General features: G+C 39.1%; 1 protein-coding gene across 2 annotated transcripts in view; it reads left to right on the top strand.

Moving 5' to 3' along the window:
• LOC101894166 (organic cation transporter protein) overlaps nt 1-19330 on the top strand; it is a 32660-nt gene extending 13330 nt beyond the window's left edge. Inside the window, exons 1-6 of one of the 2 annotated variants that reach the window (XM_011294717.3) lie at nt 5878-6330; nt 12452-13046; nt 13107-13365; nt 13427-13844; nt 17838-18344; nt 18414-19330. In XM_011294717.3, coding sequence (XP_011293019.1) covers nt 12720-13046; nt 13107-13365; nt 13427-13844; nt 17838-18344; nt 18414-18639 — 1737 coding nt within the window. In that variant the 5' untranslated portion in view covers nt 5878-6330; nt 12452-12719 and the 3' untranslated portion in view covers nt 18640-19330. Of the gene's footprint in view, nt 1-5877; nt 6331-12451; nt 13047-13106; nt 13366-13426; nt 13845-17837; nt 18345-18413 lie in introns of those variants that run through there. The other variant, XM_005184685.4, reaches the window with a different exon arrangement.
• The last annotated feature ends 2084 nt before the right edge of the window (nt 19331-21414 follow it).

The following is a 21414-nucleotide window of genomic DNA, read 5'->3' as shown; positions in this document are numbered from 1 at the left end:
ATTTAGACCAAAATCAAATTTACTTTTCACCACCTTTCAGTTAATTCGAACATTTAACGCAATTTCGAAAGAAGGTTATGTTTGTTGAACAGGTTTCGCATTTATTCCGTTTCAATTTTTTTTTTGGGCAAATGTTACGCTGCCATGACTCAGCTACTGGGGGGTGACTGATACGAAAAATTTCGTAAAATCACAACTTAATCGAAAATGCGAAAGTGCTAAATGATATTTGATAATCATGGATGTTCTAATTACCCCCTCCTCCTCGCGGTGTTCATGAGGGTAAATTCCCGTTTTTTTTCGATGAGCACGAGATTTAAATTAAGAGGGAGTTGCGGTTTTATGTTTTACAGGTCAAAACTTTATTGAGCATATATTTTTGCAAAGGTTTGGTTAAGAACGAAGACATAATGGGGAGAGGAGGTGGGACTTACCCTCATAACTGAGAAAATGTTTTAAATTATTATAAATTTTTAATAAAAAAACTGGAAATGGAGTCCAGAAGTCTTTATAGTCGAACTGGAGGCAGTCACTATAGGCGATCTGGGGGGAGTCTATACAGACGAACGGAAAAAAGTCTTTATAGACGAGCTGGAGGTTGTCTTGATAGACGAGCTGCAGGCCGTCTTCACAGACGAGCTGTAGGCCGTCTTCACAGACGAGCTGTAGGCCGTCTTCACAGACGAGCTGTAGGCCGTCTTCACAGACGAGCTGTAGGCCGTCTTCACAGACGAGCTGTAGGCCGTCTTCATAGACGAGCTGTAGGCCGTCTTCATAGACGAGCTGCAGGCCGTATTTAATAAGGGCGCAGTCTCTCTCATATATAAACGCTGGACGGAGTCTCTCTTTCTCTTTTGATAGACAGCTGATTCTGAAGTCTCCCTCACTCTCTGGCCTCGAGAGAGTCTATAAATACTATCTAACCACCTAAGAGTCTAAATAGACTATCTGGACATCAGAAAGTCTACTTAGACTATCTGGCCTCTAGAGAGTCTATACAGACTAGACTGTTTAGCCTTGTGAGAGTCTACTAAGACTATCTGGCCATCAGAGAGTCTATTTAATCTATCTGGCAATCAGAGAGTCTACTTAGACTATCTGGCCACCAGACAGTCTCCTTAGACTACCTGGCCACCAGAGAGTCTCCTTAAACTATCAGGCCACCTGAGAGTGTCCTTGGACTATCTGGCCTCCTCTATACAGACTACCTATCCTTATGAGTGTCTATAAAGACTAGCTGGCCTCCACAAAGTTTATAAAGACCATTTGGTCTCCAGAGATTTTAGAAAGACTATCTGGCCTCTTCAGAGTCTATAAATACTGTCTGGCCTCCTCAGAGTCTATAAAGACTGTCTGGCCTCCAGAGAGTCTATAAAGACTATCTGGCCTCCAAAGAGTCTATTTAGGCTATCTACCTTCCAGAGTGTCTACTTAGGCTATCTGACCCCTAGAGAGTCTCTAAAGGTTATTTTGCTTCCAGAGAGTCTGTAAAGACTATCTGAGAGTCTCCAGCGAGTCTATTTAGACCCTGGCCTCTAACTTGCCTTTATATACTCTCCGACCTCCAACTTCCCCCTTATAGACTCTCTGGCTTCCAGCTAGCCTATATATACTCTTTGGCCTCCAACTCCAGCTATAGATTCTTGACTATATAGATAATCTGGGCTCCAACTTACCTTTGTAGACTACCTGACCTCCAAATCGACAATTTCGACTCTCTGGCTTCCAGCTCGTCTATATGGACTATCTGGCCTTCAAGTAGCTTATATATACTTTTTAGCATCCAGTTGACCAATGTAGATTTTCAGCCTCCAGCTCGCCTATATTCACTCTTTGGCCTCCAGCTCGCCTATATAGATTCCCTGGCCTATGTAGCTTCTCTATATACTCTTTATCATCCAGTTGACCTATGTAGATTTGTAGCCTCCAGTTCGCCTATATTGACTTCTTGGTTTCCATCTAGCCTATATAGACTTCTTGGCCTCTAGCTCGCCTATATAGATTCCCTGGCCTCCAGCTTGCCTATATTGACTCGCTGGCATCCAGCTCGCTTATAAATACTCCTTGGCCTTCAACTCGCCCATATTGACTTTCTGGCCTCCCGCTCTCCCACATAGACTCTTTGGCCTTCAGCTCGCCTATATTGACTCCCTCGTCCCCAGCTCAGCTATTTTGACTCCCTGGTCTCCAGCTCGCCTATATATAAACTTCTGGACCCTGCACGCCTATATAGACTCCCTGTTCTCCATCCAGTTCACCTGTATATACTCTCTGGCCTTCACGTCCTCCGTATTGACTCTCTGATCTACAACTCGTCTATATCGACTCTCTGTAAAAACCTCCCTGACCATAAGCGTTTTGACTCAAAACATACCCTTGACACGTTTTATTGTTTTATAGTATTCTTAGACTAGTTTTGAACATAAATATGTAATTATCACCTGAGATCTTATGCACGTATGTAGGTAGATATGTATTATTTATAGATTTGTGAATTTTCTCTAAACTTCCGTAATTGTTTCTTTACAACTTTGCAAGAGTTCTTTTGAGTTCTTAGCAAAAGTGTGAAAAATCACACGAACCAAAAGCAGGCTTTTTAACAAATTATTGTGGTGGTGTGAATATGTATTGTGATGTCAAAAAAAAATCGACAAACTAGAATATGGAATATAAGTTAGAATTTTTCATAAACAATTACAATTTTAATTAAGCAGTTCAAAAAAAAAAAAATATTTGTTAAAGACGTCAATTGTCTGTTTTTTTTTTTTTTTTTTTTTTTTTTTTTTGAAAAAATGGACCCTGTTGAGAACATTTTTAAGTAGATCTCTTTGTCCTCTTTGATGCTGTGTAAATGCGTCTATCAAACATCCAATATCTTCGTATTTAAAATTTCCCCTTGATAGTGTTTTAAGGACCCACTCAGGCGGATTTTCGAACGTTGACTCATTACTTTATTTTTAAAAATTCCAAACATTTTAAGAATTTTTAAGACTTGTTACGATTTTTTGTGAATTTTTCACCATTCAAAATATTGGATGAATTTTGACTACGTGCCATACGCATAATATGCTTTATATAAAACTAAACCCCTCCGCATGATAAGAGACCTGAAAAATAGTAGTTTTTTTATAACTCAAACACCAGTTTCTATTCGCATCTGCAAATACATATAAATATTTGCTGATCGTGTTTGGCACATCATCATATGAGAAATTAACACTTCTTGACAAAAGATATTAAAGAAGGCAAATACTGTAATGCTGAAATTAGGCTATTTTTTTTTTTTGGTAGTTACGGATACCCTACAAGGTGCCTTCCATTATTATTTCGTTCATATAGTCTTCAATTTAGCTTCAAATGATGTTTGAAGGCTTTTAAATATTTTTCAAAGTGCAGGAGACTTACGGACCCACCAGATAGTCTCTGGAGACCCATCTAAATGTGGCCTAGGATCTACACAATGACGACTGACTGGCACAGTGACTAAAAAGCTCAAAACCACGTCCATAGACTTCCTTGCACTGCAGAGACACTTACAGCACAGCGGCTCATCTGCAGAGATTCACGGTCGCTTGTCTTAAGATTTACACGATGACCCACCAGCTCATCTATGGAAAGGATCAGTGCCTTAATAGTTCGTCTACAGAGAGGGGAGGAGGAAGGGGAGGACTCACTGACTCACAAACTGACTGACTCACCAACTCACGGGCCAGCTACCCGTCTTCGGATATTCACTGGCCCATCATTTCGTCTACATTGGAGCTCATTCCTTCCTCTATAGAGAAGGGAGACTCACAGTGTCACTATCTCGTCTATATAGAATGAGTCTCCCTCATTGGCTAACCAGCTCGTCAATAGAGGGAGTGGTCTCATTTGCTCACCAGTTTATCTGTAAAGAGAGGGAGACTTATTGGCTCAGCAGCTTATCTATTGTGAATCTCATTGGTTCAATAGTTCGTCTATAGAGAAAGGACGACTCACGGCGTCAGTATCTCGTCTATAAAGAGAGGTCTACTTACTGGTCCATCAGCTCGTGAATAGAGGGAAGAGGACGCATTGGCTCACCAACTCCACTGTGCAGAGAGGGAGACTCATTGGCCCACCAGTCCGGCTATAGACAGAGAGAGAGAGAGAGACTCACGGTCCGCCAGCTCCTCTAGAGAGATAGACTCGATGGCCCACTGGCTATCTTCAGACTAGCCATTAATTGGCCAGTGGGTCAACAGTTGGCCTAAAGAATGCCCACTGCGCCACTAGATATTCGAAACCGAGAAATTGCCACAACTCGTCTACAAAGACGCGCTCTCTAGCTCGGCTAGATTTCCTCGACCATCAGCTCGTCTATAAAAACTCCATAAAAAGCTCGTATATAGACTCCCTGCAAAGGTTCTCTCCAGGTCGTCTAAAGAGACTCACTTCAGCTCGTCAACAGAGACTTCCTCCATCTCGTCTGTAAGGTCTCTCTCTCCCATAACTACTCCCTCCAGCTCGTATATAAAAACTCGCTGCCCGGCTCGTCTATTTATACTCTCTGCCCAGCTCGTCTATAAAGACTTCTGTAAATTCCCCCTCCAACTCGTGTATAAAAACTTCCTGCCCAATTCGTCTATAAAAACTTCCTGCATAGCTCGTCTATAAAGACTCCCTCCAACTCGTCTATAAAGACTCCCTCCAACTCGTCTATAAAGACTTTCTCCTACTCGCCTATAAATACTCCCTCCAACTCGTCTATAAAGACTCTCTCCAGCTCGTCCATAGAGACTCCCTCCAGCTCATCTATGGAGACTTCCTCCGGGTCATCTATAGAGACTCCCTCCAGCTCGTCTATAAAGACTTTCTCCAACACGTCAATAAAGACTCCCTCCGCAGCTCGTTTGTAAATACTCCCTCCAACTCGTGTATAAAAACTCTCTGCTCAGCTCGTCTATAAAGACTTCCTGCATAGCTCGTCTACAAATACTTCCTCCAACTCGCCTATAAAGACTCCATGCAATTTGTCTATAAAAACTCTCTCCAGCTCGTCCATAAAGACTTACTTCAACTCGTCTATAAAGACTTTCTCCAACTCGTCTAGAAAGACTCTCTCCAGCTCGTCTATAAAGACTCTCTCCAGCTCGTCCATAAAGACTCTCTCCAGCTCGTCTATAAAGACTCTCTCCAATTCACCTAAAAAAAATCCCTCCAACTCGTCCATAAAGACTTCCCGCAACTCATCTATAAAGACTCCCTGCCCAGATCGTCTATAGAGACTGTCATTACAGGTCATCTATTCGTCTATTTCGGAATATTGTTGGGTACATTGTCGACTACCTCGATCTTTCCAAAAATAATTACTAAGAAATTTATTAAATTGTAGTTTTTGTAGTGATCCTCAGCGCTGAGCAGTTTATCTCTCAACACACATACATACCAATACAAATATCTCTTATGACAATGCTTTGCAAGTGATTTCTCCTCACAACATTCCAACACACTCACACACATCTGCACACAGAGAAACCCCCCAAAAACCAAACATTTGAAAAAATGCTTAAACGCTTTCAAACTGAGAACTGATCATTCAGTATTATTTGCAAAACGCTTGTAAACGGTTAACACAAAATTTATTAGAAGCTCAAGAAAAAATACAAAAAAGAATAAATAATAATTCAAATTTCTTCGGCACGCTTTAAGACCATTTCGAAGAAAATATATTGCAAAAAATATAAATAAATTTTTGAAAAAAAAAAAACAAATAATTATTTATTATTCGTAACACGTTACCAACCCAGCCAAGACATTGAACTTGTGTTTTTTGTTTTCTAATAAAAACAACAACAAATTTAAAATAAATATATATTTTCAAATATATTTAAGTGAATAATAAATTCGCCATAGCTTGCATATATGTCGCCGCCGCCGCCGCTGTCGCCGTGAATGTAAACAACTTTTCAAACAATTGCTCTTTTTGCCATTTTCTTTGTGTGTGGAAATTTGTTGTGTTTTCTAAATAAGAAGAAGAAGAAAAATAAATTTAAAAAAATATTGGCCAAAAAAATATTGAACTTGTGGGTGCTGTTTTTCTTCGAAAAAAAAACTTGATGGCCAGACTTTGTGTTATACTTAAGGAAAATTAATTAGTCTTTTTGTAAACAAAAAAAAAAAAAAAAAAACAGCAACAAACAAAAATATTAAAATTTCCAACAATTGTTATTGTACAACTGAGTGTCTGGTGATACTTTTCCGCAAAAATAGAAAATATTTTGAAAAATATAGAACAACAAAAATATTGTGTATAAGAGAATTAAATAGTGTTGACTTTTGATAAAAAAAATAAATACCACTTAAGAGGTGAGCATATTGTCTAAATTTGTAAACATGTTTTAATTTTAGTTCGTTCGAAATTTTTTTGTCGCCACAATGTCTGGCGAATCCACATTCGTAAAATTCAACAGATAAGAAAAATGTTAGGACCAATTAAAATAAGTTTTTGATTATTCCCCCAACTAGGTGGGGGGGGAGATAATAACAATAATAATTGTTTGGTAATCCAACTCTAAAACATAATTTTTAATTTGAGATTTAAATTGAGGTTAGATGAACCAAAGGGTTTCAAGAACTTCGGACTTTAAAGGTTACAGTACTTAGAGATAAAAAACTGCAACAAAGTCAAACGCCATAATTTTTAATATTTTTTTACATTTTATTGAATGGAATCAAAAATATCGGGAATAGTACCAAATCTTAGAATAAGTTTAGATTTGTTCGAATTGGTCACCTTTGGCACGAATTATGGGTTTCAAACGGCCAATGAAACCTGTACACGCTGCCGAATGTTGCTCTGCGATATTATGGCCCATTCTCGGCGAAGGGCTTGCTTGAGGTGATCGAATCTTTGGTATTTTTTAGAGCCAACATTGCTTTCCAAAATACTCTAGACACAATAGTCCAACGGACTGGCATCCGGATATTTTGGTGGTCATTGTGGGCTGGAAATGAAGCGAAGAACTTAATTTTGTAACCATTCTTGCGTGGCGCGTGCTGAGTGCGATGGTGCTAAGTCCTGTTTGCGTGTCCAAGACTTTAATATACCCTCCAGAATATTTCCACGGTAATATTCGGTGCCACGGCCGATTAAAACGAGCGGAGAGCGACCATCGGCTGTTATGGCGGCCCCCACCATCCCCATTGCCGGCTCTTGAGTTCTGATGGCCAAACGAAGGTGCACATTTCCAGCTGACCTCTTTGGCAAGTAAACACGATCATTTTGTTTGTTTACAAACTGCTGGACAACGAATGTTTTCTCATCGGAGAAAACCAAATTCGGCAGTTCACCACTTTCGGTCAAGCGAAGCAATTCTTCAGCTCTTTGAGTCTATTTTCTTTCCGTTGCGATGTGAGTTTTTGCACTTTTTGGAACTTCAATGGCTTTACCCCGAGCTCATTTTTCAATATTTGCCGAATGAAATATTGCGACATGTTCAGTTCACGAGTCATTTTTCGGCCACTGCGACGCAGGTTTCGATCAAGTCGCTTCTTTACTTTTCGAACCATTTCTGCTGATGTTGCAGAAAGATTTATTCACATTTAAATGCTGGAGTGCTCTAACGATAGCCACTTGTGGTTTTCCAGCCAAATATAAAGAAATCACCTTATCACGCTTGAATTCCATCACGAATAATTTTTTTTCTGGAAAATTTTAACCAAAAGGCTTTTGTAAGCTTGTAAACAATATAATGAGCTGTCACTGGAATAATTTTAACAGCTGTCGGACGAGTGGCTTAGAAATGACAGCAGTCTGAAATTGGTTGCAGTTTTTTTTTATCTCACCCTGTATAACAGATCCTGTTTTGATAGAAATATTTAGATGTGCCAAGTTTAAATGGAATCGGATGAGCGTTTTATGAGCTTAATGGATAATTTGCAAATATTAGGATTTGCAAAGTTCGAGAAAATTTGGATTATCCTTTCTCTTTCTGTGCAGTAAAATATTTGTTTTTAACATTTCTACCTTTTGTGGGAGTGATACCGGAATGAGTGGACCGATATTGCTCATCTCCGAACTCATTCTAAGTTTGACAATAATATTACGATGTACCAAGTTTGGACCAAATCGGATACTCCCTTCGAGGGTTATCGTGCGACTCCAAATGTCCTGAAATGAATTTGCTCCAAAGAGATCTAAATTCTAAAACCGTTATTTCGATATATCAAATGAATAGAAAGGAATACAAACTAGCAATTCTGTAATTTTCCTGAAGTGAGTAAACTTTTTTGACATTCTTGGGGATATGGGTGACGGAGATGAGAGCCGGTACAACGTTTTTTTACCAGTTTCTGAGAAATATTTTATTCCAATACGCATATATATTATTATAGATAACGAATATTGTGTTGATCAGAGAACTACTATAAGTGTTGAATAATGTTAGCTAATAAACCTTCCTATTTTATTGTTATTAAGCTCCATTCAACCGGCGATGCAATAATGTATTGACATTATTTTCATCAAATAAACTTTTTTAAATAATTATATTTTTTATGATTCTGTTTGAATTCCTGTTGTTCTGTTGTGGCTGGGTGATTGATTTGTAAAATGATTTTCAGATAATTGTTTTTTTTTTTCTCATTTTTATTTCGGAGTATATAAAAAAGTTTCCTGGAAATTTAAAAACACAAAATACACATTTTTATATTCTTGAGTGCTAACATACCAAACAAAGAAATGATATAACAAAGAACAGATGACGGCAGATCATTTATCCCATTGACCTATTTACTATATTATAGGAGATTTATTTTTTCATTTTATTTTTTATACTCTATATTGATCATGCTCGAATACAGTATTTTGAATTTATAAGGAATAAAGAGTATATTTTGGAAGAAAATTTTACAATATAAAGTTTTTTTTTCTGCAAAAAAAATCTTATAAGATCTGGATAGGAAAATATAATTATCCGAAAAGAAGTGGGCTTATAAATTCATCTATTTGACAATGGTTTGAAATGTGTGTGTTCGGCCCGGCCGAACTTAGCTGCTTTTTATACCCTACACCACAAGGTGGTCAGGGTATTAAGGAAACGAGATAGACCCATAGTTCCTTTTGATGATCTGCATACAATCACATTCTAAGTCGTCCGTCTGTCCATGTATTTTTGTAAACAAAGTGCAGTTCGCATTTATTGCCCTATCCAGATGAAATTTTGCGCAAATCATTTGTTTGGTCCAAGGACTAAACCTATTGAAAATGGAGATAATCGGTGAAAATTTAAATACAGCTCCCATATATATCTTCGTCCGATTTGCTTTTTATTGTGCACCAAACGTGTAATATCAGTCCGAATAGTAGTATTCTTCAAAATAAGTATGCCAAATTTGATCGAAATCGGTTCAGATATAGCTATAGCTCCCATATGTATTGTTCATCCGATTTGTTATTTTTGTCCTCCGCAGCCGTAATATGCACTCTGTAACAACCATATTTGGGGAAATATATCAAATACAGCTCAGAAATACACTTGCTAAATTTTATCGAGATCGGTTCAGATTTGGATATAGCTCCCATACTTCTTCGTCCGATTACCTTGGATTGTGCACCAAACGTCTAATATTTGCCCAAATTGGATGAAATTTGGCACTTACGACCGAATTGAGTTTGTCAAATTTGGTGAAGATCGGTTCAGATATAGCTATAGCTCCCATATATACTATTCATCCGATTTGTCATATTTGTTACCCACAGCCGTAATATGCACTCCGTAACAACGATATTCAGGGAAATATATCAAATACAGCTCAGAAATATCTTTGCCAAATTTTATCGAGGTCGGTTCCGATTTGGATATAGCTCCCATATATATTTTTATCCGATTTCAAATTAATTGTGCACCAAAGGGACAATACAAGTCCGAATAGGTAGGGTAGGGTATCATAAAGTCGGCCCCGCCCGACTTTAAGACTTTCTTTACTGTTTTTTTTTTTTGTTTTGTAGAAAAATAATTTCCTGAGAGAACTTCTAATATCCTCCACCATTGGGTAAAGAACATATTTGTATGCAAAATTATCTAGATTTAAATATTTTCCAGGTTAAAGTACAATTTTCCGAATGATCGGTAGGAGAATCGTTGGAGCCGTTATAGGGGGGCCATACTAAAACGGCAGCCTATATAGACAATTTTATACTACTACGATTGTAATCCATTGCGAGCCTTAAATACCAAATTTTTGATAATTTCGTGGGTAAATTTGACTAAGTTGTAGAACCCATTATAAAGTACAAATACCAAATTGCACATAAATCAAATAAAAAATGTGGCTTAAATCGTAAAAATACTAAATATCCGATGAAACCGTTTTTGTGAATGTGGACATAGATATTCAATATCCGAAGCTAAAACCCATTACGAACTACAAATAATAATTTGGACCTATATGTACAATGTTCCACCACTAGAGCTAGAACCTATAACGAATTACAAGTTCCAGTTTTTAGACATATTGGTGGAAATGTGTGGCTAAAACTATCAAAATACCGAATATCGGGAGGTACCATTATATGGTTGCTATTCAAAAAACGTGGGCCGATATATCTCATTTTCAATATAAACCATCCTAGACACAATATAAATTGTTCTGCCAAATTTTTAAGCTCTACGTCAAATAATGTGAGCTACATCGTGATTTCAACAGACAGACGGCAATCGATTTAGAATATCATGCTGATTATGAATACAGGGTGAGATAAAAAATCTGCAAAAAAGTATAACTCTATAATTTTTACATATTTTTTAAATTTTATTGAATGAAAGCAAAAAATGTATATATGCAGGGTGAGAAGAAACAAATGCAACCAACTTCAGACTGTTGTCATTTCTAAGCCACTCGTCCGACAGCTGTTAAAATTATTCCAGTGACCGCTCATTATATTGTTTACAAGTGTACAAAAGCATTTTGATGTGAATTTTCCAGAAAAAAAGTTATTCGTGATGGAATTCAAGCGTGATAGGGTGATTTCTCTATATTTGGCTGGAAAACCACAAGTGGATATAGTTAGAGCACTCCAGCATTTAAATGTGAATAAATCTCTTGTCTCGTTCTATCGCTCGTTACCGTGAAACTGGTAGCGTAGCCCGATGCCATGGAAGTGCACGGAAGAAAACAGCAACATCAGCAGAAATGGTTTGAAAAGTAAAAAATCGACTTGATCGAAGCCCGCGTCTCAGTGGCCGAAAAATCACTCACGAGCTGAACATATCGCAATATTCCATTCGGCAAATATTGAAAAGTGAGCTCGGGGTAAAGCCATTGAAATTCCAAAAAGTGCAAGAACTTACACCGTGACTGAAAGAAAATAGACTCAAAAGATCTAAAGAGTTGCTTCGCTTGGCCGGAAGTGGTGAACTGAAGAATTTGGTTTTCTCCGATGAGAAAACATTCATTGTCCAGAAGTTTGTAAACAAACAAAATTATCGTGTTTACTTGCCAGAGAGGTCAGCTGAAAATGTGCACCTTCGGTTAGCCACCGGAACTCATGCGCCGGCCATGGTGGTGGTGTGAGCCTCTACACCATCCAGCCGATGGTCGCTCTCCGCTCTTGTATTAATCGACCGTGGCATTAGAATAAATGCCGAATATTATCGCGAAAATATTCTGGAGGGTGTATTAAAGCCTTGGGCACACATACGTTTTGGCCGCAGACCTTGGACTTTGCAACAGGACCTTGGACTTTCCAACAGCACGGTTACAAATGGTTACAAAATGAGGTTCCTCGCTTCATTTCCAGTGCACAATGGCCACAAAAATCTCCGGATACCAATCCGTTGGACTATTGTGTCTGGAGTATTTTGGAAAGCAAGGTTGGTACTAAAAAATACCAAAGTGTCGATCACCACAATCAAGCACTTCGTCGGAAATGGACGAAAATACCGCAGAGCAACATTCGGGCATTGTGTGACAGTTTCATTGGCCGTTTGAAGGCCATAATTCGTGCCAAAGGTGAACAATTCGAACACATCTAAACTTAATCTAACATTTGATGCTATTTCCGACATTTTTTGCTTTCGTTCAATAGAATTAAAAAAAAAAAATAAATAAATAAAAATTATGGCGTGTGACTTTCTTTCAGTTTTTTTTATCTCACCCTGTATGTGGGATCTATATCCTAATCTGTTCGGACCTCAATAAAATTTGACAGAGGTATTTTTGTGCTCCATAAGTTATCTGGTATCAAATATCGCTCTTGTGGGAATTAAACCCCAAAATCGGAAATAAAAAAAAATTTCAACAGGGTACGTCCTTGGCCCAAACCATCCGGGGTCAATATTTAAATAATCATTACGCAGGGTTTACATCTGCCGGCAAATACGGCTGATACTTTTTAACTTGTTTTAATTCAATTATTTATTTATAGTTTGTATTTAATTTTTTGAATGAATATTCAAAATATTAAACAAATTTTTATTACTTTCAGACTCTCACCACTTTCGATCTCAAAACAGAAGAAAAACATGGCATCATCTAGGGAAATTGTTTGACGACCACTGAACTGATTTCAGTTCATCAAAGCAAAATTGTGATATTTCAATTGGCGCCCAATCAAATCAATCTTAAAAATAATTACTAAAATCTACAATAAATTACCAGACTGGCTGCAAGTAAAACTGGGCCTTCAAACAAAGTGTCTTGAAAACCATCCATCGAAACCACATTTCACTCTCAACCCATCTCAACGCACAACCATGGATTTCGATCAAATCTTGGCTAAATGTGGCGATTTCAATCGCTATCAACTGCTTATTTTGACTCTTTTTGGAGTCGTCAATGTCATTGTATCAATGCACTATTTTACCCAGACTGTGATAAGTTTTGTACCGGACCATTGGTGCTATCATGAAAAATTGGAAAATAAAACGTACGATGAAATAGCGGCGATTTATGCGAAATTTCCAAATCCATCGTGTACCAAGTTGGCGGATATCAATGGTATGAACGCGACGGCCAGTACGGAGAAATGTGAACGATGGATATATAAATATGATTTCGGATATCACAGCATGAATACAGAGGTGAGTGGGATTTGAAATTTTAATTTTGAAAAAGGTAAACATTTTTTTCTGTACTTTTAGTTAAACTGGGTCTGTGAGTCATCGTACAAGGCCCGCATTGGCCAGTCCCTGTTCTTTATTGGTTCGGTTGTGGGTACCCTGTTATATGGTTTACTTTCGGATAAAATTGGTCGCCTGCCTGCCTTGATTTTATCCAATCTCTCGGGTTTCATTGGGGATTTTTCCACCATCTTTACCACCAGTGTTACCACCTTTACATTATGCCGTTTTATTTCGGGCCTGGCAGCTGATACAAATTTCTATCTGATGTATATTATAGGTAAGTCTTGAAACCTTCGCAAAATTATTGAAGACTTCTAATCTCCCCTCTTTCTTTGTAGTCCTCGAATACCTACGTCCCTCCATGCGCACATTTGGCCTCAACATAGCCGTGGGGGTGTTCTATACCCTGGGCCTGGTATTCACACCTTGGCTGGCAGTCTTGGCCGGCCATTGGCAATACTATTTGGCCAGCACTTCCATACCCATCTTGTCCATTGTCTTCTATTATTTCATAATCCAAGAAAGTGCCCAGTGGCTGGTCACCCGCAATGACATCGATGGTGCCATTAAGAGACTGAAACGTGTTGCCAGATTTAATGGTCGTAAAGTTAGTCTAACCGAATTTGAGGAGTTCCGTAAATATTGTGAAAAACAACATCAGAAACAGGGTGGTGATGATCAGAAGCATTCGAATTTGATTGATATGTTCCGCACACCGAGAATGCGGAAACATACGTTGATCTTGTTCTTCAAATCGTAAGTATTGTCAACAAATATCATTGGAATCTTAGGCCAGATTTTCTAATTTTTACTCGGGAGCGAAACTGGCTCGCGAGCGTGATAGCTTGAAGAGTCGGAGTTTTCTTACGGAGTTTACTCTTCACACTTTCTTTATCGAAAGTGAAGGGTGATAACTGTCTTCAGGGAGTACATAGGGAGAGCATCTAGAAATCGAATGAAGACGAAGAAATTAAGTCTAACAACCTGTCTTTAACATTTAACACATGGTTTACTTGGTACAGACAAAGCTCAAATATCTTATCCCAAAAGTTATCAAAACCTGTTGGGTAATTCAGAGGTATGTAATCTAGAATATTGTCACCTGAGGTCCAAGACACCCAAGGAAGGTTAAAATCCCCTAAACAAATTAATGCAGAATTATCTGTAAGCAACGAAGACACCTTTGCAAATAAATCTGCATGGTTAAGATAAATTTCAAGTTCAGAATTAGGTGAAATATATGAACAAGTTAAGAAAATAGTATTACCAATGATATTTAATTTTGCGCAGATAAATTCGATATTAGGATCCGCTGAGACATCAATCATTTCTGAAGGAATCGAGTTATGAACTGCTACTAGAACTCCACCACCTTTTTTCGATAATCTATCTTTTCTGTAGACTTGATAATTCGTAATCAGAGAATAACTCAGTGTCCAGGAAATCAGGTTTTAACCACGTTTCAGTGAAAGCAATTATTTTATATTCAGAAAATAAACTTTTAAGGAAAGCATCTCTAAGCGTAGTGTTTAATCCTCTTACATTTTGATAAAGAATCGGACAGACGTCGTTTAGTTTTTTGGCGCAGTTACGATGTTTCTTGTACAGAAAAATACTAAGAAACTAAGAAATACTAAGAAACTCATATTCGACCGTCATCGAAAAATTGTGTTTCTCTGCTCTCAGGAGAGCACTTGCTCGAATTCGAGTTAGTTTCACTCTTTGTACAAATTTTACCGACTTTTTCGAAGGTCTGGATAGAATATGGACACCACATTTTGAAGTCAGAGAACTGACAGTGGCTAGTGATCAGACCAAAGCTCAGATTGGCTGGATTTTATTCAAGAGTGAAAAATATTCGCGATCGGAGTACTCGAAAAATACGAATTTTCCCAGAAGATTACTTTTGACTCTCTATTTTTTATGTGGGAACGCTCATGAGTACTTCTGTCTGAAAAATTGGAATAGGAGTGAAAATGTATGAAATAGAGTAGAGTAAAATTGGAATAGGAGTGAAAATGTATGAAATAGAGTAAAATTTTAGAGTAAAATTTTAGAGTAAAATTGAGTGGAAAAAACCAACGGCTTTTAACGGAAAAAGCATATTCGCTCTTTTTTAATCACGAGCAAAATATATTCGAGACTGGGAGTGTTGAGAGCGTGCAAGTATTGTCAGAAGTTTACTCTTCAGCCTTTTGTTTTCTGTGGGAGCAGTCACGAGTACTTCTTATAAGAATAGGAATCAAAATGTTCGAAAGAGAGTAAGAGTTTACTCTAATGGTTAAATTTAGTGGAAAAATAAAACAACGGTTTGAAAATGCTCTAAAAGTACTTGGCAATAGTAAAAGCTCTTCAATTTCGATGAAATTTTAATCCAACTCATGAGTATATTCGCTCTTTTTTACTCACGAGCAAAAAATATTCGAGAGTGGGAGTACTCGGACAGTACAAATTTTGCCAGAAGTCTAGTTTTCACTCTTTTGTCTTATGTGGGAGCTGTCACGAGTACTTCCGCTTGTAAAATAAAAATAGGAGTCAAAATGTTCGAAAAAGAGTAAGAGTTTACTCTAAGGGCGAATCGAGTGGAAAAAATAATACAACGGCATGACAAAACTCAAAGAGTACTCGCCCAGAGTTAAAGCAGTTCAATTTCTACAAATTTCAATCCAACTCATAAAGATCTATTCATTTTCGTTCTTATTTACTCACGGGCAAAAAATATTCGCGAGTGGAAGTACTCGAATAGTACGAGTTTTGCCAGAAATATACTTTTCACTTTTTTCTTTTATGTGGGAGCGTTTGCGAGTACTTTTTTTTTAAATAAGAATAGGAATCAAACTGTTCGAAATAGAGTAAGAGTTTATTCTAAATTGAGTAGAAAAAATAATACAACGGCATGACAGAACTCAAGGAGTACTCGCCAAGAGTAAAAGCAGTCCAATTTCAACAAATTTCAATCCAACTCAAATCGATCTATGCATTTTCGCTCTTATTTACTCACGAGTGAAAAATATTCGAAAGTCGGAGTACAAGAAGTATACTTTGCACTCTTTTGTTTTATGTGCGAGAGCTCCTGAGCACTTCTGTCTGAAAAATTGGAATAGGAGTCAAAATGATTGAAATAGGATAAGAGTTTACTCTAAGGGTAAAATTAAGTGGAAAAAATAAAACGACGGTGTGACAAGTTTCAAAGAATAAAAAAAGGTCAATGCTAATCGTACTCATAACGATCTAAGCATACTCGCTCTTATTCGAGTAACAGAGAAAAATATAGTATATTCAAGTTTCTTTTTATACCCTCCACCATACTATGGAGGGTATATTAACTTTGTCATTCCGTTTGTAACTCCTCGAAATACTCATATCAGACCCAACAAAGTATATATATTCTTGATCAGCGTAAAATTCTAAGTCGATTTAGCGATGTCCGTCTGTCTGTCTGTCTGTCCGTCTGTCTGTCCGTCTGTCTGTCTGTCTGTCTGTTGTAATCACGCTATCTTTCGAATGAATTGAGATAGATGGCTAAAATTTTGCACACATGTTTATTTTTCCAGTAGGCAGGTTAAGTTCGTAAATGGGCCATGTAGGTCCATGTTTTCATATAGCCCCCATATAACGGTACCTCCCTATATTCGGTATTTTGATGATTTTAGCGACATTATTCACGGGAATTGCTTCAAATTTGGCATTTGAAGTTCAAAATGGATACTACACCATAAGACGGAAAATTGTCTGTGCAGGTCCACGTCTTCGTATAGCCCCCATATAACGGTACCTCCCGATATTCGGTATTTTGATGATTTTAGCGACATTATTCACGGGAATTGTTTCAAATTTGGTATTTGAAGTTCAAAATGGATACTACACCCTAAGACAGAAAATTTTCTGTGCAGGTCCACGTCTTCATATAGCCCCCATAAAACGGTACCTCCCTATATTCGGTATTTTGATGATTTTAGCAACATTATTCACCGGAATTGTTTCAAAATTGGTATTTGAAGTTCGTTATGGGAACTACAGTCTGTGACAGAAATTTGTCTGTGCGGGTCCAGGTCTTCGTATAGGCCCCATATATCAGAACCTCCCTATATTCGGTATTTTGACGATTTTAGGTACAATACCCACCGAAATTGTTTGAGATGTGGTATTTGAAGTTCGTAATGGTTGCTACCGCCTGTTACAAAAAATTGTCTATGCTGGTCCAGGTCTTCGCACAGCTCCAATTTAACGGCACCTCCTTATATACGATATTTTGATGATTTTAGCTACATTATTCACTGTTTATTTCAAGTTTCGAATTTGAATATGGTAATGGCTTATGACAAACAATGCCTATGTATGTCCACGTCGTATAGACCCCAATATAACGGCTATATTCGGTATTTTTAAAATTTTAAAAGAATTTTTTAAGGACTTTATTTTTTAAAAATTCCCAAATTCGTTGCAAATGGTGGAGGGTATTAAAAGTTCGGCCCGGCCGAACTTACTGCTTTTTAACTTGTTTACTCTCAGGGGTACTTCCTCGCAAATTGTAGAGAGTTTCACTCTCTCCTCGAACTCGCGTGAGCATTTCGAAGCTTTAGATCGTACCCACTACAAATCTTATCTCTAACTTATTTTATGAGAGTAGAAAGCTAGTTCTACTTCGGAATAGGTTTCGGACAGATGTCTTTTTGTCATCTGCGTTTTGTCATCTCGAGATAGGTTTCTGTACCTAAATTTAAATAACCCCTTTCTTCTTCCTTTCAGGATGGTCATAACCCTGTGCTATGACGTTGTCTCCCGCAATGTGGAGGGTATGGGTATCTCACCATTCATTATGTTCTCACTGAGTGCTTTGGTCGTCTTGCCGTCCAGTTTAATGTTGGTCCTGCTGCAAGATCGTATCGGTCGTAAGGGTATGGCTTCGGGATCCCTTTTGGTTGGTGGATTTTTCACTGTAGCTGCTGGTATAGCTATAGCCTATCAAAAACAAAATCACAATGCCATATTACTGGCTTGCCTGACGATAGCCGCCCGTTTTGGTGTTGCCATATCGTATGAATCGGGATCACAATATGCCACGGAATTGATACCAACATGTGTGCGAGGTCAAGGTGTGGCAGCGGTACATGTGGCAGGATTTGCGGCATCATTTTTGGCGCCCTATATCTTGTGGTTGGGTACATTCTTTAAGGCAGCGCCATCTATGATTTTGGGAGTGCTGTTCTTTGCCGGTTCGCTGGTGTGTTTGATGTTGCCAGAAACCTTGAATAAGTAAGTTTTACTTTGGAATTGGATGATTTTGTTTGAATTTTATTCATTTGTGTTTTCTTTTTCTTTTAGAACCTTACCCAAAACCCTGGAGGAGGGTGAGGTATTTGGCAAGGGTGAGAGCATGTTCGATTTCCCCTGTCTGTCGAAAAATAAATCCGCCGAAGATTCAGATTCGGAAATGGAGCCATATAGCAAGCGCAAAGAGTCCCTGACGGCTGGCCTGGAACATGGCAATGGCACAGTGCATCCCCTGCGCCAGGACCTAATGGACGATAATAGCAACAGCTGTACATAAGTGTAGAAATTCAAAACACCCACACCACAAACTTCCATTTTTCATTCATCTCTGATAAATTTTGATAAGAATAAGTATTTTTTATAACCTCTAAAAAACAAACAAACAAGAAAATTTAATTCAACTAGGCTCTAGTATCCTTAAGGACTATGAACAAAGTATGCCTTTACTATATATTCGGAAAAATTACTTAAACAAAATAATTCAACATTTTTTCTACTTAATATTAGTCTTAGAATTCCAAACGTAATTAAATACAAAAATTATAAATAATTACATTTAATTAAATAATTAATATAAAAATAATAAATTAAGTAATTAAGGACTAAGGTTTGAACCTTGTTTAGGGATCTATGCGACACAAAATGTCAACTTATCACAAAAATCAATTTTTTTAGTTTTAAGAATAATACATTTTGTGTTTAAAATCTACAGTGGGCTATGGATGTGACGAACGAACTGTAATACATAAAAATAGTAAGTTGAAATATCAAATGTGGAGGAATCTCCAAAATTGTACGTTTACACATCGAAATCTAACCTCCCATCGAATTCGCCATAACCCAGGCCCACTGTATTAAGTATTTTTTTTTTTATTATTTTTGTACCTAATTTTTTCAACCACTTTTTGTTGATATTTTCTTTATTTAGTGTAAATATATTTCAATATTTTTATATAAAATTTAAACAATATTTAGACTTTAGATATATGTCTAAGAATATTATTTTCTGTATTTTTTTTTAAATTTAATTATTATAAAGTTTTAGAAATATTATTTAATATAAATATACAATTTATGAAAAAAAAATATTAAAAATTGTTTTGATTCCAAAAATTGTAGATTAGCTGAAGACCGTCTATAAAGACAACCACTATAAAGACAGCCTCCGGGTTGTCTATGAAGTCGACTATAAAGACAGCCTCCAGGTCGTCTATAAAGACGGTCCTCCAGGTCGTCCATAAAGTCGGCCGTCCAGGTCGTCCATAAAGACGGCCCTCCAGGTCGTCTATAAAGACGGCCCTCCAGGTCGTCTATAAAGACGGCCTCCAGGTCGTCTATAAAGACAACATCCACGTTGGCTATAAATACAGCCTCCATGTCGTCTATAAAGACAGTCTTCAGATCGCCCATAAAAATGGTTTCCAGCTCGACTATGGCCCACCAGCTGTTCTATGACGACTCACTGATCACCCAGCTGATCTATAAAGACGGCATCCAGCTGGTCTATAGAGACTCTGTGGCCCACCCAGCTCGTCGTCTATAGAGACTCACTGGCCCACCCAGCTTGTCGTCTATAGAGACTAACTGACCCATCCAGCTCGTCTATAGAGACTCACTGACCCATCCAGCTCGTCGTCTATAGAGTCTCACTGACCCATCCAGCTCGTCGTCTATAGAGTCTCACTGGCCCATCAAGCTCGTCGTCTATAGAGACTCACTGGCCCACCCAGCTCGTCGTCTATAGAGACTCACTGGCCCACCCAGCTCGTCTATAGAGACTCTCTGGCCCACCAGCTCGTCTATAGAGACTCTCTGGCCCACCAGCTCGTCTATAGAGACTCTCTGGCCCACCAGCTCGTCTATAGAGACTCTCTGGTCCACCAGCTCGTCTATAGAGACTCACTGGCCCACCCAGCTCGTCTATAACGACTCACTGGCCCTCCAGTGAGTCACTACTGGCCTTCCAGCAGCTCGTCTATAGAGACTCCCTGTCCCGCCAGCCTATAGAGATTCCCGGGCCCTCCAGCTCGTCTATAGCATCTCACTGGCCCTCCAGCTCGTCTATAGCGACTCACTGGCCCTCCAGCTCGTCTATAGCGACTCACTGGCCCTCCAGCTCGTCTATTGCGACTCACTGGCCCTCCAGCTCGTCTATTGCGACTCACTGGCCCTCCAGTGAGTCACTACTGGCCTTCCAGCAGCTCGTCTATAGAGACTCCCTGTCCCGCCAGCCTATAGAGATTCCCGGGCCCTCCAGCTCGTCTATAGCATCTCACTGGCCCTCCAGCTCGTCTATAGCGACTCACTGGCCCTCCAGCTCGTCTATAGCGACTCACTGGCCCTCCAGCTCGTCTATAGCGACTCACTGGCCCTCCAGCTCGTCTATAGCATCTCACTGGCCCTCCAGCTCGTCTATAGCATCTCACTGGCCCTCCAGCTCGTCTATAGCGACTCCCTGGCCCTCCAGCTCGTCTATAGCGACTCACTGGCCCTCCAGCTCGTCTATAGCGACTCACTGGCCCTCCAGCTCGTCTATAGCGACTCCCTGGCCCTCCAGCTCGTCTATAGCGACTCCCTGGCCCTCCAGCTCGTCTATAGCGACTCACTGGCCCACCCAGCTCGTCTATAGAGACTCACTGGCCCACCCAGCTCGTCGTCTATAGAGACTCACTGGCCCACCCAGCTCGTCGTCTATAGAGACTCACTGGCCCACCCAGCTCGTCATCTATAGAGACTCACTGGCCCACCCAGCTTGTCGTCTATAGAGACTCACTGGCCCACCCAGCTCGTCGTCTATAAAGACTCACTGGCCCACCCAGCTCGTCTATAGAGACTCTCTGGCCCACCAGCTCGTCTATAGAAAATCTCTGGCCCACCAGCTCGTCCATAGAGACTCTCTGGCCCACCAGCTCGTCCATAGAGACTCTCTGGCCCACCAGCTCGTCTATAGAGACTCCCTGGCCCACCAGCTCGTCTATAGAGACTCTCTGGCCCACCAGCTCGTCGTCTATAGAGACTCTCTGGCCCACCCAGCTCGTCGTCTATAGAGACT

This window comes from Musca domestica, unplaced genomic scaffold, assembly GCF_030504385.1.
Source record: "Musca domestica strain aabys unplaced genomic scaffold, Musca_domestica.polishedcontigs.V.1.1 24, whole genome shotgun sequence".
Taxonomy (NCBI): domain Eukaryota; kingdom Metazoa; phylum Arthropoda; class Insecta; order Diptera; family Muscidae; genus Musca; species Musca domestica.
This window is presented reverse-complemented; position numbering and strand designations above follow the sequence as displayed.